This window comes from Zosterops lateralis (assembly GCF_965231275.1).
Source record: "Zosterops lateralis genome assembly, chromosome: 16".
NCBI lineage: Eukaryota > Metazoa > Chordata > Aves > Passeriformes > Zosteropidae > Zosterops > Zosterops lateralis.
This window is the reverse complement of record NC_139776.1, coordinates 11,116,096-11,134,210: the sequence shown is the minus strand read 5'-3', so window position 1 is coordinate 11,134,210 and position 18,115 is coordinate 11,116,096. Positions and strand designations below refer to the sequence as shown.

The 18,115-nt window shown below is 46.4% G+C and overlaps 1 protein-coding gene across 4 annotated transcripts in view; it reads right to left on the bottom strand.

Annotated features, from left to right (window-relative positions):
• Positions 1 to 15,450: 15,450 nt before the first annotated feature.
• Positions 15,451 to 18,115, bottom strand: part of ARHGAP40 (Rho GTPase activating protein 40) — a 39,699-nt gene continuing 37,034 nt past the window's right edge. For all 4 annotated transcript variants that reach the window (XM_083873369.1, XM_083873370.1, XM_083873367.1 and 1 more), the window contains exon 15: positions 15,451 to 17,997. In XM_083873369.1, the coding sequence (XP_083729495.1) occupies positions 17,891 to 17,997 (107 nt within the window). In that variant the 3' untranslated portion in view covers positions 15,451 to 17,890. The remainder of the gene's footprint in view (positions 17,998 to 18,115) is intronic.

Below are 18,115 nucleotides of genomic sequence, written 5' to 3'. Positions count from 1 at the left end.
TTGGATGAGCTCTGGATAGCAGGTTAGGGTTAGCAGGGTGTGTTAGACCAGGCTTACACAGACTGACTCAACCCCAGCACCCCCCACAGCCAGCAGTGGTGGTGGGGCTCTGCTGTCCATGTGTTTTGGCTATGAAAAAGCAGGATCTAACAAGCAATGTAACAGATCAGGTTAGATTGCCCTGCCTCAGGCTAGGAGTCAAATCTCTCCTTGGCTAAGAGAGTCTGACAATTTAACCTTTGCCTGATCTCACACATGGCTGGCTCTTAAAAAATTATTGTAGGAGGATTGTGAAAGGGGGAGGGGGAGTTATTTTATCTTTGACCTTGTTTGTGACATTAAATAACCAGACAAGGCAGGGTCTGACACAGCCAGGCTGAACCTCTCTGTGGACACACTCTGGCTTTTCCATTAGCCACAAAGAGCTGTTGGGAAATGCACATGAACCAGTCCTACAAGACCCAGAGAACAAGGCAGGAGTCAGTGCCTCATCCTCACCACAGACCTGAACATCACCCAAGCCACCCTGGAACCACCAGCTGCACCTTCCTCTTCAGATCCCTTTTCCTCCTTTAAGGACAGCAAAGATTGCACAGAACTTAGAGCTGGAGGTTCACCTTGCACACATTATGTGATTGTTCAGTAAAATCACAGAAACACCAAACACATGTTTAAGTTTGTCAGCCAATCCCTCCCTGGGTGCCTCTAGTCCCCAGGACCCTGAGTCCTCTCCTGCAGAAACACTTGCTATTTACTTGCTGTTCCTGCCATGTTTTGGCACACAGATGACAACTGGGATATTAATGTTCCAGGCAAAGGCAGCCAGAGAAGCAGGAGAAATAGGAGTGGTGACAGGAATACTGAAAGTAAAACTGCGTTTTGTTTGCATGGGATTTTTTACAAAATAATCCAAGAAACGCCAAGGTCAGAAAACTGGTCAACCCCAGTTCAAGATACCTGTGTGGGTGATGGACCAAATCCCAGTTTGGCCTGTCCTCCAGAGGATGTAGATCTCACCAGAACATCTTTCCTCTTGTCCTTTGCTGAGGAGCTACATTTTGTCACATCAGCCCCTGGCACCTGCAGTGGTGCTGACTGGCTTCTGTGGGTCACCCAAAAACCACTTGGCACTAACAGAGAGAGTGACCCAGAAGTGACACCAGGCAGACACCAACCAGGCTGGAGCTCCAAGGAAACAAATTTGCAGCAGGTTCCCAAAAGCAAAGAGGCTGGAAGGAGGGCTACAGAACTCACCACCACAGAGCAAACACTGGTGTTACTGGTGCCACAGGGAGACCTGACCTGTTAAAAACCAGGTGGGTGACATAAAACTCCAAATTCAAATTGCTCTGTTCTGCAAATTAAGGTTCAGCTAAACGTAGATGCAGCAACTCAATGAGCATAATTAACTGTGCTCCAGTTTTTAAGCTTGGGAGATTGCAGACAGCAAAGCATGCTCCCCCCTCCAATAAGAGGAGAAGGGAATAAGGAAGAGGGAGCAGTGCAGATGCTGTTGATGTTTTAGGGAGATCCGTGTGCTGGGGGTTGATTAGCAGTTGTCAGTGTCCTTTCTGTGGCAGGAGCAGATAAGCCAGGAGCAGAACACTGCAGGCAGCTGATAGCAGCAATTCCCAGATCAGGGCTGGTGGGGGCTGAGGATGCAGAGCAGGAAAGATTTCCTGGAGAAAACAACTTGTGATGCTGAATGGTTCTGAAGTTTGTGAAAAGTGCCTTGAGCTTACTAAATACAAACATGTCACTGAAATCTTTCTCTTATCCTAGAGAACAGTTTTGTTTTAAACAGAAAGCAGTATCTCCCAAGTTCAAGCCCAAATTAGTTTCAAATATAATTAAGTTTGCCAAATGCAAATCTTCAGCCATTGCTTCGAACATCAGCTACTTACAAACATGCAAGTTTATTCTGGAAAACATCACAAATCTTGTGCTGTCACTCCGTATATCACCCTCATCAATAAAGGACATTGACTTCATTAAAACAAACAAGAAAAATCCCCAGCTTTAAAACAAAGCAGTCCCTCACGGACTCTCTGGAGGTTGATATGGGAATGTAGGTGACTGGAAGGACCTATCCATCTTTAATTTCTTAAGCTTCTTAAAAAACTTTAAAACTGTTATGCAAAGCACTACAAGCCCTTAGTTGCCAAGGAAAATAGAAATGCAGAATTTCCAAGCCTCAAGCAGAACAAGTGCCCCCAGCCAGCTGGGCTGTGGAGGGGCTCTGCCTTTCAGACTGAGCATCAAACTCATTTCTGGGTAATAGCCCTATAATTTAGATATCAAACCCAGGCCAATGAGGGCCCAGCAGCCACAATCACCACGTTTTTAGCCATCCAACCTAGCACAGAAACCCTCCTGTAGTCCCCTTTCCCAGCACATTATCTTTAATCATAGCATAATAGAGATTCAATTTGAGCCTTCAGCTGCATTTTCTTCCTTGTTATTCACAGTGCTGTATTTTCCTCAGCAATAAGCAATTTTCCCCCATTTCATTTTGCATTGATCTGCCTCAAAGAGAGTCTTTTAAGGTTTTAATATGGAAGCCCCTGGCCAGTAATGAAGACAGAAACTCAGGGGTTTTACCCAGAAAATAGAATTGCACAAAGCAGCTGCCAAGAGAGCACCCACTTCCCTTCTTCTCCTGCAGAAAACATCCCTGGAGGTTAGACAGTTATTTGCAGCCATTTGCCAACATTCAAGAGCCCAAATCCCACCATCAAGCATTGCTCCAGCACAGGCAGGGGCTGTTCAATCTGATGCTCTCTCAGGGTGCAGTGACCACCCAAATGCTTTGTTACCAGAGCTATGGGCTTCATCTCCTCACTCCAAAACCTTCTCCAGCCCTTTCTCAACAAGAAACCTCTTTGAGCAGCATCATTATCCTCAACTGCTTAAAAAGAAAGTTGCCAAAACATGAAATGAATCGAGGCTGTGTAAATACACAGCTTCCCCCTAATTGACTCTTTAAATGCACCTGTGTCAATGCAGGCACCCAGCAAAGTATCAGCTTGCAGGGCTGAAAGGTCTGTTCCCCCCCAGAGGCAGCTGGGTTAACATTTCATAAATTACAATCATGTTTTCCTTTTCTGTTAATATTTTCATTCCAAAGGTCATTTACCACACACACACACTCACAAAGCAGGGGAAGGTGAAGGAAGCTGCTTGATTCCCAGGCACAGGAGTCAGTCACTCCATTAATGAAGCATATCTACAATCTTACTACAAAGATATTTCTATCTGCTCCTGGCTGGAAAAAGCTTCCTGCTATGGATCAGCTTGTGTCCAGCATCCAGCCTCTGGGAGCAAGTGCAAGACACCTCTCTGCACATACCTGGGGCTGCTGAAGGTGCCAGATCATCATCATCAGGGCTTGGAGCAACTTGCTCCAGGGGAGGACATCCCTGGCTGTGGCAGGACTGGGACAGAAATGAGCTTTCAGGGTCCTCTTCCAACCCAAACCACCCTGGGATCTCCTCTGGAGCTCAGTGCTTTGGTTGGGCACCCTCATCCCACACTGAGGCAGCCAAATTTCAGTCCCCAGGAACTGCTGCAGCCAGCCTTGCTCAGCAGGTCTCACAGGGGACCTCTCTTGTTTCCCTAGAGGCAAAAAGGGTCAGGGTCTGCAGCAGCCATGGATCAACAGCAAAAGAGGGACCCCAAAGGTGATGGGAGTGCTGAGCTTGCCCCAGCCTGAACTGGCATCTCTCACAAGGGATGTTTGATCCCAGGAGACCTGGGCAGTGTTTGGGTGCAGAGAACATGGTATATTCACACAGGTCTGAGAGCCTTCCATGGTTAATACCCTCTCTGAAATTTCTAAGGAACACAATATTTTCTCTGACTATTATCATATTAGCCTGAGAAGGCTTGTGTGCCCCATCCTAGAGGGTGTCAGGAGCTTAATATTAATTAAATAGCAGATTTAAGGTTATTTCTCATAACCACAGCTGTGATTTGAATTATTGCTTGATGATATTCTACTTGGGCCCCCTCGCCGCTTTTGATTAATTATTTGCATTTGCTGGTTTATAACCTCCCTGCATTGCTTCAGACAGAGGCATCTTTTTTGATTTTAACTGCATTATATTCTCTGGTCAGATGATGGATTGGAGTTCCCAGCACACCATAAACAGCAGCCCATCCTTGCCAGTACGATATGTATCTATATCCCACATTCACTCCTCAGCATATCCTGCATTCAATCATCCTTATATTCATTTCTCCTGATATTGTTATTATTATTAGCCTTAGGGAACTTGTTTTATAGGCTATTTAGTTTGAATTAAGCATGTATGCCAGTCAGTTCTTGTTTCCAGAAGAACACAGATGATAAATGGGAGGATTTATGCCTGGACTCTGCCTTTGGACTAGTTCTCATCTTTACTTATATTTAAGTATTATTACTATTAGGAAAACAACATTGTCAGGACCTTCCATGCAGACATTTCACAAGCTTGTTAGTGGGTTTATGAGGCACGACTGGAAATTGCATTTTCTTTTTACTAACTTTCTGACTTAATCAAACATGCTCTCAAAACACTGAAGACTTTTGCCATTTTCCCTCCATACACCCACTGCTACTTCCCAAAACTAGATTCCTTGATTGATCAAGGTATTGACTATATTTCAGCCAAGTTTCTTGGTTGGTTATCTCCATATTAAACTGTCTACACATTGAGACTTACTGAAACTTTAATTATTTTTTAATTAAACACTCTTGGTTATTTAGGAACAATTGAATGTCTAGACTCTTACTCAGGACAAGTGTCTGACCATCCTTTCTCTCAGCTTTAATGATACCAAATCAGATAAGCACATACAGCCAAATGGCCACGTGTGCAGGTGATGGTGGAATATTCAGCCATATAACCCAGTGATCCCCCACACTCAGTGCAGCCACATTAGATTTTAGTGCTTTATTCCCTTCCCACAAGCCAAGCACACTTCAGATGACACAATGCTCAAACTGTTCTCCATTATCCCTCCACTTCTCATCCCACAAGTGACTCACAGGAACGTCCCTGGAGATTTCAGGAGTTACCCTTGTGACAGGGGGAACACTGCAGGCTGCTCTGCACCCCTCTGGAGCAGCAGTGAGTCACCATTCCCTGGGCTTGGCCTGGAGCCCAGGTTTCCCTCTCCCCCTGCTGCAATGGGCAGGGCAGGGCAGCACTGGGATATCACTGCCCTGCTCCACCCCAGTGACTGCACACACACAGAGTGACTTCTCCTCCTCAGAGTCACAATTCAGGCTTCTCTCCATGGATTTGTGTGATGTTTTTGCTTGGAGTTTCCAACTGATACTAAAAAATCCCTGCATTTAGCCCCTTTCTGGAGGCTTTTGCTGCACTGTGACAGCCCTTGGCACAGCAGTGTCACACACCATCAGCCAGAGCTGTGCATTAGTCAGCCCTGCTCTTCCCAAAATAGAAGTGAGCAGCCTGATGCACGCAAGAGGATTATGAAACTATTTTGTCACATCTGCACTGGGAGATTAAAAGCTGACAAATTATTATCATCATGGAAATGGGTTCTCCAGCAAGGTGAAGATTGGAAACGGCTGGGACGCCACCAGCAGAGCTGAAGACTGTCAAGACTGGCAGATTATCTCCTGTCTCCATCATTTTTACATACAATTCCAGCTACCTGACCAGAGATTAGAGCAGGGGAGCCTAAAATAAAGTATAACTCTATTTTTCAGACAAAAGTTTTCCTTCAGTATGCAGCTGACAGGATATTTGGGAAGGAAAATCAAACAAAGAAATCATATCCCTCCAAACCCAGATAGAAAGCAAATCCTCTGTGAGCCAAAACATGAACAGACAAGGAAAAAAAAAAGCACCCCCAATCAAAGGCTTTGCCTGGATATATTAGTATGAATTAAGATGATAATTCTTGCTCTCTACAAATCTTACAGATGTAAGTAGCACATCTAAGCAAAATGAATCCCCAGATGCTGCAGGATGGCTTTAAATCCAGGGACTACAAAAGCAGCCAGGCAGCAATGCAGGCTCTGGTCACCCAATGCAGCAGCAGCATCCCTCCTCCTCACACTGAGAGTCACCCTGGCAGCCCCTGGTCAGTGCCCTGCAGCCCAGCCATCAAGGGATGACTCAGAAATGGCTTTGAGAGCAGAGACATCCTTGAGGAGAGCACTGCTGGAGGACGAGGCATAACACATTCTGCCCACTTAATCCTTGCCAGTGTAAGCACATTTCTTAGGAAAGCTTTAAAAATAAAGCCCTTGAAGCAGCAGAGAAGGGAAGTGTGTCCCTGTGCAGCACTCTGCATCCTGCTGCAGGTGTTGACACGAGCTCAGGCCCATGGCCAAGGCAGTGTGTGGGCACCGAGCAGGAGCAGAGGAGGGAAGGGGAGCTCAGGATCCATCACATTTCTGTCTCAGCACCCTGCCAGCTGCAGCACTCCCATGGAAAACAGACTTAACCCAGGGTCCTGATTCACTGGGGCAGAGACATCATGGGTTCAGGACAGGAGGGAGGAAGAAGGTGAGGGAGGAGATATTTTTATGCCTGACCTTCCTTAAACAGTCAGGAGCTGGGGTTTGTTCCTTTGAGGATCCAGGTCTTGGTCTCAGAAGCAGCCCCACTGAAGTGCACAAGCTCTATCAGGAATGGCTGAGGGAGTTTGGGTTGATTATCCTGGAGAAAAGGAGACTCATCACTCTCTACAACCCCCTGAAAGGTGGCTGTGCTCAGGTGGGGGTTGGTCTCTTTCTCCAGGCAGCACTGACAGAACCAGAGGACACAGGCTTGAGCTGCACCAAGGGAAATATAGGCTGGATATCAGGAAAAAGTTTTTTACAGAAAGAGTGATAAAGTACTGGAATGGTCTGCCCAGGGAGGTGGTGGAGTCACCATCCCTGGATGTGTTTAAAACAAGACTGGATACGGCACTCAGTGCCAGGGTTTAGTTGAGGTGTCAGGACTGGGTTGGACTCGATGATCCTGGAGGTCTCTTCCAACCTAATGATTCTGATTCTGGTGCAGCACTGAGGGAGAGCTCCATGCTGGAGCAGCCTCCTGGCAGGACCTGTGGCCCCATGGAGAGAGAAGCCCATGCTGGGGGTGATGCTGAGGGGCTTCAGGATGGAGCAGCCTGTTCCTGTTCTCCTCTCCTGTCTGGGGGAGACGCATCCTGGAGCAGCTCATGGAGAGCTGCAGCCTCTGGGAAAACCTAGTGCTGGAGAAGTTTAGAGAAACATGGGAGGAACCCTGTGGTGGAGCAGGGGAGGATTGTGAGGAGTCCTCCCCTGAGAAGGAAGGAGCAGCAGAGTCAGTGTGTGATGAGCTGATCACAACCCCACTCCCTGTACCACCATGGGGAGGAGGGAGAGAATCCAGGAGTGAAGCTGAGCCCAGGAAAAAAGGGGATGGAGGGAAGGTATTTTTAGGATTTGTTTGTGTTTTCCATTACTCCACTCTGATTTTGTTGATAAAAAAATTGAACTAATTTCCATGAGTCAAGTCTGTTCCACCTGTAGTGGTAAAAGTGAGAGATCTCTCCCTGCCCTGACCTCACCCCACGAGCCTTTTGCTAGATCTTCTCTCCCCTGCCCAGCAGGAGGAGAGTGATGGAGCAGCTTGAGGGAACATCTGGCACCCAGCCAGGCCCAACCCACCCAGCTCACACCATTATTCCCACAACCCCTAGGACAGCATCACCTGCAGCTCCAGTGTCATCCTGACCACCACTGAAGCCTCTGGTTCAAATACGAAATTCCAGAGGTAACTCCATCCACAGCCAAAAGGCCCAAGATTTTGGTGCAGCTCTTCCTGCCAAGCTGGAGAAGGGGAAGGTTACTGAGGGAAGCCTGTTTAGAAGCAGTTCATCTACCCAGGCCCTGCAGCCTGCACTTGTGAGAATTATTTAAAGTACCCAGATACAGAAAACATCTTATGAATTCCTAGGGGTTCACAGTGTGAGTTTCTAATAAGTGAGCACTCAGGAACATTAAGGGAAAAGTTGGGATTTTAAAGTAAACACTCAGGCTGAGCACCTGATTTATAAATATTCTGTTTAACCAAAACAAAAGCAGAAGCAGATCAGCTCCCTGGCCAGCCACAGCCCAAGCTCCAGCTGGGTGGGAATGGCAGAGATAATCTCCCTGCTCAATTACTCACAGAAATTATCCAACAGATATGTCTGTTGAGTTAGTAACACTTTAACAAGCTCAATATTTTGATAATCCAGGAAAAATCCACAGCACTTCATGCCTCACATAGAGAAGAGGGTATGTCTCTATCGGGAGTAATCTGAAAGGGAACGTGACCAACAGAAATCAAATTTCCAATCTCTGTATACTGACAACAATCTGACTATTCCAGCTTTTTGAGGTTTATTTACATTTTGAACCTGCTGCTCTGAACATGGGAGATGCAGAAGAAAAGCCCTCCCTGAGCTGGAGAGCCCAAAGCTCAGGTAAGCAGGGCAGGACACATCACAGAGCAATTCAGCTCAGTTCTGCATGTTCTGTGCTTCAAAGGGAGAGAATAAAACCTAAACCCACCCAAATCTCTGCCTGAATATCCACAGAGGGAAGCAGGAGATAGGTGAATGTTGTTACACATTGCACTTGACCTGCTCAGTGTCCCACGAGGTTTGTAACAGGTGTTTTCAGCAAATACTATTAACTCACTTTGTTTCCTACAAGGTACTGATTTCCAATATTTTAACAAGTCCTTTGAAACACTCTGTGATGTTTGTATTTATTGCTTGACTAGATTGGAGGTCTCAGGTGCAAAAGCCTGCCTGGGGCTATGTGTCTCCTTCCACCAGGGACTTGATTAAAGGGAAAATCCAGAGCAATATGTAGAAGAATAATTTTACTGTTACAGGGAAACAGTTTGGATGAGAGAGGATCAGAATTTTCTCCCTTTTGTCACATATAGCTCCAAAATTTCCCTTGCTCTCAATAGTTTGGTGGGAAATATTGATTTAAAGAAGAATTTGTTTTTCAAATGAGCCTTTAATTTGTCAGACCCAAGAGCTACACTATTTTCTGTGCTCCTGTCTGAAAGTGCCTTTTTCCTTTTAGCTCCCTTCCACACAAAATCTGCCACCCTGCCTTATTTATTATTGACCCGTCACAGTTTGGAAACACAGTTTAAAATAAATGAGAGCCTGAATGCCATGGCCTTGGAGTTATTAAACTGCCTGGCATTGAGGAAATTGCTTTTCATAAACATCCTGATCTCCTATGGCTTTTTTTTTCCTCAAGTGCTTAATACAATGAGAGGCCAAGTTAATCTGAATCAGTCTTCAAACTGAATTGTTAATAGGAAGGGAAGATGTATTATTGTTCAATATTGAAAGGCTGAAGCCAGAGGACAGAGCAGAGAAAGGAGTTTTCTGTGTAGAAATAATGTTCTTTGTACTTGCTATCACTTGATGCACAAGCTGATCAGTGACAGAAAATGCCTCCACATTCTCAGCAGGTGGGGCCACACAGAGGATGCTCATTTCATCCCTCCTCAATCTCAGATCCCAATGCCAATACCAGTATTCTCCTGCTGTTACTGCTCACCCTGATAATACAGACAGGAGCAGGTGAGCAAAGAATAAAACTGTGATTCCCACCGTGTTCTGTGTGTACGCAGAAGAACAATAAATATCCTGTAGTTGTTAATTCCGTATGAATCTTTCCAGTTGGGAACATTCAGGCATGCCCTGTCTGTTCTAGGCACCAGACAGTGCAAATTCACACAGGTTTTTGGAAAGCCAGACACATCATTCAGAGCGATGGCACAAGGAGCATGTGAATCCCTCTACCAAAATCCAGACAAACCCATTAGGGAGGCCCTCATCATGTCTGGGCATCCCAGTTTCTTTTTCAGGGCAGACTGACTCGACCTCACTGCTCTTCCTGCACAACACACACCAAAGCTGAGGTTTAAAAAAGCTCTTTGAGCCCCTTCTGCGTGAAACAACCAGAGCTGCAGCAGGACAGGGAGACCACAGGGTGCCCTGCCCTACCTGCACACTTATCCCACTCAGAGCTGGGGTTTGTTTCTTAACTGCACCATTTAATCATGGTGCCCTTCAAAACAGGCCTGGGCAGCCTCTGTTGGCCCCAATCTCAGGGTCCAGACAAAAGCAGATTGATGGATCTCCTTCCTATCCTTACATCCAGAGCTCCTCAGCAGCCTCACAGGTATTGCAGGTTTGTGGTTTCTCTGAAGTGTGACCAGTTCTCCAGCCTGGCAAGGAGAAGCAGCAGCAGAGCTCTGCCCTTCCTGCACTTTGCTCTCTGAACAGGGCCCAGAGAGAAGAGGGACCGTGGTCACCCTGTCACCTCTGGTATAACCACTGTGGGACCAGGAAGGGCTCCCTGGGGATGTCTTTACAGCAGGCCTGAAAGAAGCAATGAAATTCCCAGTCCTCATCCCACTTCAATCCCCAGCAGGACAAAGGGATGGAAACCAGCCCATGGAAACCCAAACAAAACCTGGATTGTCTGGGCTTCCTTCACCTTGTGAGACCCACACGATGCTCACACAAGGCCAACACCAGCCGCCACCTCTTTAAGAGATGCCAAACCTACGCGAATCCTCCACCAGCGATGAATGCCTGTTTGAAATGCCTGTAAATTGAAGAAAATGAGTATTTCGTGTTGGGGCGGAGCGGCGGCCTGGTGCCCATCGGGGTTGCTACGCAACGGCTCCTGCGCGGGGCTGATAACGGGGCCGCCATTATCCCCGCGCCCTCAGAACAAAGCCCGCCTAATGAAGCTTTCAGCGGCTCTCGCCTCTGACGGCTCCACACGGGTTTTACCTGCTGTGTGTGACAGTGACAGCAGCCACACGCTGTCCCTGCCGGGTGGAGGGAGAGCCGCGGGCAGCGCTGGGGAAGAGCGGCCCCAGAAGGGAGAACAGGCAGCCTGCCCCGGGGCCGGGCAGTGAGGAACAGGCCCTCTGCGGTGCTGAGCCATCAGCGGTACAGCTCCGGTCACACACTCTCTGGTCCCGTTTGTCCCTCTGCCCTAACGCCCCTGTCACCCCTCAGTGCTGCCACAGGTGTGGGGACAGCCAGGATGAGCTGCCCCTGGCCTGGCTCAAAAAAAGGGTCAGAAGGAACACAACGCCCCAGGTTAAGCGGTTCAGTTCCTTGAAGCACTTACAGATTATTTGTTTTAAGAACAGATTTAAATAAATGTGGCTGTGATGGTCTCACAGAGGATGTGTAGGTAAAGCTGTGTGAGCTGGTGTAGCAAGAACAAACACTGCTGGCAGCAGCACCAGCTTCGTGCTCCTTATTGAGAAAGATGGGACAGGAAAGGCTTATGGATATGATTGCCTGGCAAGAAATACTGGAGATGTAAAACCTGTGAGTGAAATAGAAGTGAAGGCTGAGCTTTGAGATGTGATCATGGCAGGCAGGAAGATGGTGATGAGCTGGAAATAAGTTGAACAGAAAACAAAAGGACCCAAGGATGTAGCCCCTCTCCATCCTGCCAAGGCATCAGGGAAAAGATAGATAAGAAAAGTCGTCTTTAGAGTTTAGAATACAGGATGATATGGTGATATAGCAGTTTTCATAGGTTGCATGCAAAGTTTTTAGGCTTTGTATCTCACGCTGGTTAGTCACTGTAAATTAGAATATTCAACACAAAAGGAGATATAATGGATTGTAACAAGGTCCTCGCTCTCTGGCCCCTGCACTCTTCTTACCTCACTCACCTCATACCCTTTCTCTCCCTCTCTCTTTGGGGCTCCCTCCAGCCCAGGCTGGTGGCTGAAGGCAAAGCCCTCTTTACCCTCGACCCTTGCAATAAAACATGTTCTAGAATATCTCAGGTCTGCAGAGTTCCTTCTCCCTGACATCCACAGATGCTCCTACAGCTCCTGAAAGACCAGAGGCTGGCACAGACACATTTTGTAGTGCTACCTCCACACATCTCATGAGCACTGCCAGGGATGGTGATTCCACCCCTTGCCCGGGCAGCCTGTTCCACTCTTTCCGTGGAGAAATTTTTCCTATTCTCTAATTTAAACTTCCTCTGGCACAACTCAAGGCCATTTCCTCTTATTTTTGTCGCCTGTTACCTAGGAGAGCAGACCAATACCCAACTGGCTATATCCTCTCCAGTAGCTGTAAAGAGGGATAAGGGGTCCCCCTGAACCTCTTTTTCTCCAGGCTGAACACCCTCAGCTGCTCCCCATATTGTGCTCCAGACCCTTCTCCAGATGTAGCAGATCTGCCCTTTACCAGCTCATCCCCCAGGAGGGCAGAACACGGTGAAACAGAGAATTTCCTTGGCCCTCCAGGCAGGGAGGATGGCTGACAACACATCCAGTGTTGGCTTACCAGAGTGCACAGACACACACAAAAGCTTCAGGAGGAACAAATTCCTGTTGCCAAACGCTTCTCAGACAGCACATGGCTCTGGGAGAAGAGCTAGGGACAAGTGTTTCCCACACCAGCTGGGAGGATTCCTGGGGCTAAAAGCGCAGACACCCTCAGACACCAATGTGAAGAGCAGCAACTGCGGAGCTGGAGAAGGTGACTCTGCTCAACTAAAGACAACCTAAGGAATCAATCTTACTCTCAAAGACAGAAATGCTGCAAACAACCTGGTAAGACTCACAAGTGAGCAGAGCAGGCAGGGAATCTAGCCCAGCCCTGCTCGAGGGGGAGGTTTGCACCAAACAACCCACCTGGCTGCTCACCCGCTGACTCTGCCTCGTGGGCTGAGATGGAGAAAGTGCAGCGTGGGTGCTTTTTTTCTGGAGACAAAATTGCCTAACAAGAGACAATTATGTGACATTAGCATTAAAAGCAGTGTGTGACAGAAAAGCTCTGAGCCTGTGTATCCTGAGGTCTGCGAACCCCTTTCTCTGCTTTTGTGCTAAATAGGTCTCATTTAGTTCATTTGTTCTGTCCCAGCCAGGCAAAGCGAAAGTAGGGTTGATCGATTTGTTAATTACAGTAATTTTATCTTAAATAGAGACAGCTGAGTGTTCATCAAGTCACAACTCCGCCTGTTACCGAGAGCCCTACCCCCTGCTCAATAATTAGGAATAATAAGTGGCTCATAATAAATGCAACCCACAACAACACTCTCTGAGAGGGTGATGCAGAATCAGGAGGGCTATTAGGGAACCCCCAGGTCTATTTCTCCTTTTGAAGAAAACAGTGTAAAAATCTTTAATTGTCTCTCTTGAAACCCTGAGACAGCTCTGCCAGTTTGTTGTAAGTAAAAGGTAATTATTCCACTTTGTGGCTGTGCTTGTGTCCAGAGAAGATTTAACCAGAGTCATCAGGGCAGGTGAGGGTGGCTCTTTCCTCCTGCACTGACTGGGCATATACAGAAGGGTCAGGTGGGAGGTAACACCAGTGGGTTACAGATAATCACTCTCCTTGGGAGTTTTAACTCTGGGTAAGGCTTAAAAGTTTAAGTTTCAGTACAAGGCACAAGCAGCCCTTGCTCAGCTTGGAGCTTCCATCCACTCACATGGACAAACAAGTATATTCAGTACTGAGGGCTCACCTCACCCTTCCAGCTCTGAAAGGACATACTGGCAAAAGCTGAAACCAAGGGAAAGCCAACTTTTCATCCTCATCCTGCACAGGATAGGGAATTTCTGAAGCAGGTTTCTGCTACAGCCTGCCAAGAGCAAGGGTTTGGGATGAGCGAGGAGAGGGAAGCAGAACTTGTGTGCCTCTGTGTCTGTTCCAAACCCTGAAAAACAAACAATGACACACAACCCACACAGGTACACCCACACCCTCCATTTCTGTTGGGTTTCTTCCTCTTTTCCTGCTTTACCTTCCGGATAATTACCCCTGCAACTTCACCTGCTAGAAGAGTGCAGATGGCCAAAATGGTGACAGGGATCAAAACATCACCACTTCCAATTCCCTTTCAAGGACTAAGGAGAAAAGGAAAACCTTCCTCCCCTGCCATTCTGTGGGTCAGCCCCTGGCCAGAGCTGGAGACAGAGCTCAGTGTGGAGGGAAAGGCTTCAGCCCCTTGAGCTCAGTGGGTCCTGCCAGCTCCAGGTCTGGGGGAAGGACTTTGGCAGGGGAGGTCACCACTCCTCCCTGTCCTGGGGAAGGACAAACAACACAAACTGCTCTGGCAAAGGGTGTCTGCCACCACAAACAAGAAATAAACCTGGTATTGGAGGGACTAGAGACTGCCCAGGCCTTTTCCCAGCTGGTAAGTCAGTGCAGTTTTTGCTTTTCCAGTGTCTTAAAACATTGAACTTCAGCCTCTCTTTCCCCCACACAAGGTGAAGACATGTGGAGCCCTCGTGTGCAAACAGGATTTGGAGAGAACTTTAGGGTTCCATCCTCTCAGCATGCAAAACCACAGCTGTCATTTGTCTTGTTTTCAGCACTGGGGAGTGCATGGGGGTAAACAAACAGATTTAATCAAATGCAGTTGTAATTTATTTACAACAATAGTTGCTGTCACTTGCTTTGCTCCAGGAAATGCATTTACTTGTAGCATTTCCCTCCAAGAGCTGAAACTTCCCTCGCTCCTGTGAAGATTCTATATTTTTTGCAAATCCTTTTTCCTAAGGCAAACTACTTTAAAAATTTATTATTTTGATATTTCAACTTCATCCACAACTATGTTTAACCAGAATTTGCAAGATCCTTTTATGCTTTGTCCCTTATCTCAGCACAACACACAGTTGCATTCAGAATAAATCCTGGGCTCCTGTTCGGAGCCAGGGAGAGCTGTGTAATGATCAATCACAAAAGCCCTCGGGGATGGGAGAGATTAGCACTTTGATACTACTGAAGATGAATGGGTGGTATGAGTTTGATAAACTGGTGTTTTCCTCAGATAATTGCTCTGGAAGCTTTTTGAAGCTGCTTGGATCCCCCCTCCCCTTTCCTTTTATGTCTGGGTAGGAGGGCAAGTCCTGCTTTTCCACCAGCATTGCTGGACAGGCTGCTGCACTGTTTTTAAACAGTTCACAGTGGATTTATTCCACATTTCAGCACTGTTGAACATTATTAGTCGTGATTTAATCAAAAATCCAGGCTGAATTCCCGTTAGTCTTGGTCCAGCACCCAAGTCCCTGAGCAGAGCTCAGCTGAGCAGGACTGAGGGGCTGGGAAGGGGATTTCTCATGGGACATGGACACATTTCCTCAAGATTAAATCTTCAACAACTGCTCCTCTTCCTTCTGAAGTCACTAATGGTTGGTGCTCACTTCCAGCTCCTATTCACCTTTCTCTGGGCTTTTTACACCCAACACCAACCTCCTCTTCCTCCTCCTGGACATCCCTGTGCAGCAACTCCACATCTTTGGATCAGCCAAAGAGGAGCTTCTCCTGAAGCTGTAACACAAAACTCCCCAGACACATCCCTCTTCAGGCATGGGGCAGATCCTGCTGCATTCACAGATGTGGTGTCATTTAACTTGTTCTCAAGCACTAATGAAAACAGAGCCAAGAGATTTTCCTGTGTTTTTACTGTTTTGCCGAATAAATGAAATTTAAATACAGAATTAAAAATTTGTAAAAAAAAGGTATTAAAAGCCATCCTTCAGGAGTGAGTTGCACATCACTCACTGAAAAATTTACACTTACTTTTTGATATAAAGATAGGAAAAAAAATTTAAAAAGCATTTCCAGCATTGGGAAAGAGCTGTTTCATTTTGTTGTTTTCTTTTTCTTTTTTTTTTTTTTTTTTTTTTTTTTTTTACATTTCCTTTCATACTTAAATCTGATATTTGTCCCACAAGGATCTCCCCTTAAAACCTTTTCACATCACTGATTCACATTGTTTGGTGCTCAAAAAACCCCACTCATTTGTAGCTCACAGCAGCAGTGATGCAGTCCTGACCCCTCAATACATATGGGCAGAATATTGAATAAACCAGCACATGAGGGGTGGAAAATGCAGCACTGTGTGATTTGCAGAGTGAAATTCTGCTTCCAAAGGATGTTTGAGCTCACAGTGATACCTTTATGAGTTGGGTATTTTTCAGGGTGTCACATCTCTGGCATTTGCTCTTTGCCATCTTTACTCCATCACTGACACAAAGAATTCCTTCCAGAAGGGAAGCTGAATAGGTACCTTTGGTTTTTAAAGCAGCTTGATCTTTCCACAGACATAAATGACCCATTCTCGGGGAAAAGGATCAGGCTCTTTCAGGCACAATTTAAGCCCTATAAAAGAGGCACCTCAAGAATTGTTGACAGCTGGGGCAGAGTTGGGAGGTTCTATTACAGGTTCTTAAGGAGACATCTGTGAAGGTGATCCAACCAGTCACTGCATCTGCACCATCTCAGCCAAAATGAATAGACAGACTCTCTAATATATGAATAATTTTAAGATATCTGCACCACTCACACAGAATACACAAAAAGCTGGAAAGAATGTAGCCTGTGGCTCACCTGCTCCTCAGGGATCTCAGCCACCAAGAGGATTTAACCACACAGACAGAATAATCACAGAGTGAAGCACCTTTACAACACAATCTAGGAGTTTGAGATAATGAATGAGGAAAGCTACGCTTCATCCTGGGGGAAAAATCAAGGAGAGAAGGGAAAATTCAGATTGCAATGGAAACAAACTTCTCTAACAAAAGAAATAATACTGGAGATTGTCACTAGTGCAGCTGGGATTTGGCAAATGAAATACTTTGAGTATACACTTGCAGGGCAGCCCTGCTTCTGCCACATGAATAAATATCCAACCGTGTTTAAAAACAGTATTTAGAGAAAGATGTCCAGATTTCCAGACAGGCTGAGTGTGTCACCCCTCACACTGCACAGTGGGGCCCTCACAATGAGGTATTTCAGCATCACCACCAAGGAAACAACACTTCTGCACTTTCTTCACAGGCACAGTCCTCTTGCAGCCCAGGTTGAGTGATGATGATGATGATGATGCAGCAGCAAGGTGTGGGTGTTCTGTCATGCCCTCACCTGCCCAGCCCAGGTGAGTGTGATGGAAATGTGCAGCCAGGGCAGGGAGGGCTCAGCTCAGTTCAGCCACCTCACACCTCAGGGGAGCTTTGTTGACTTTTGAACAAACACATTCACACAGAATCTTCCACAAAGAGGTCCAGTTCACGTGGCCAGCTCAGATTACCAACCTCACATTAGCTTCAGGGTATCTCCTGCCTTGTCTGTTGGTGTATAGCTTGTCCATCTAAATAAATGCATGTTTTACCCTCATCAGTGGCAATTTGGGTTTGCATTACCAGCAGAGCTGCATGGCACAGGCACCTGTCCTGTCACACTGCACATCTGAAAGGCTGCTGTATTTTCCATGCCTTTTTCCAAGGAAAGTTATTGTCTTGTGTTGCATATATGTATTTAACTGCAGCCATGAAATACACAATGTGCTGGTGTCACATCCCATCTGGCCTTTTTGGAAACATCCTTTTTCATTCTTCAGAGAATATAACAGCAGTTTAATAGTGGATCATAAACTCTTCTGGTGACATGCCACAGGATGGACCTTACCAAAGGGATGTCCTCAGTACCACAGCAGCATTTGACTGTCTCTCCTCCAAAAGAAAGAGCAAATCCAGAACATACAAATGCCTTCCACCATATTCAAGACAATCTTGTTCTTCTTCTGTTCCATCTTTGCTGTACAACCACTGCAGCTTTGCCTTCAGGGTTTGTTTTGGGGGATATTTTGTTTAGGAACAGTCATTCCCCCTGCAAACTCTGCTACACAGTAATTGCTGCTTGTTTCCAACACCCCTGTTAGCACAGAGAGTTGGCTCTCACTGCCAGCTGCCATGGAAGCACTCAATAAAGGTGCTTGTCCTCCCAGGAAACAAGCAGTGTCTGCTCTGACACTACAACAGGAAAGTCTCTGTTTCCACACCTTCCAAAAACTGCAGCCAAGTGCTTTGTTTTGCCCATGTTTTCCTTAGAACATCCGAGGATAAGATGGGTTTTGCTTAATGATCCACTCAGCATGGGGGTTGATGTGGTACAAGTCCAAGAGGTAAGTGTCAGGGTCCAGGCAATGTTCACCTGTTAAAACAAGACATTCAGAAAAAGCTCCATATTTTTTATTATCATTAGTCTTTTAGCTGCTAGATTTGTTTTTTGCTTGCTTTTGCCCCCACCTAAAACCCAGGATTTGTTCACA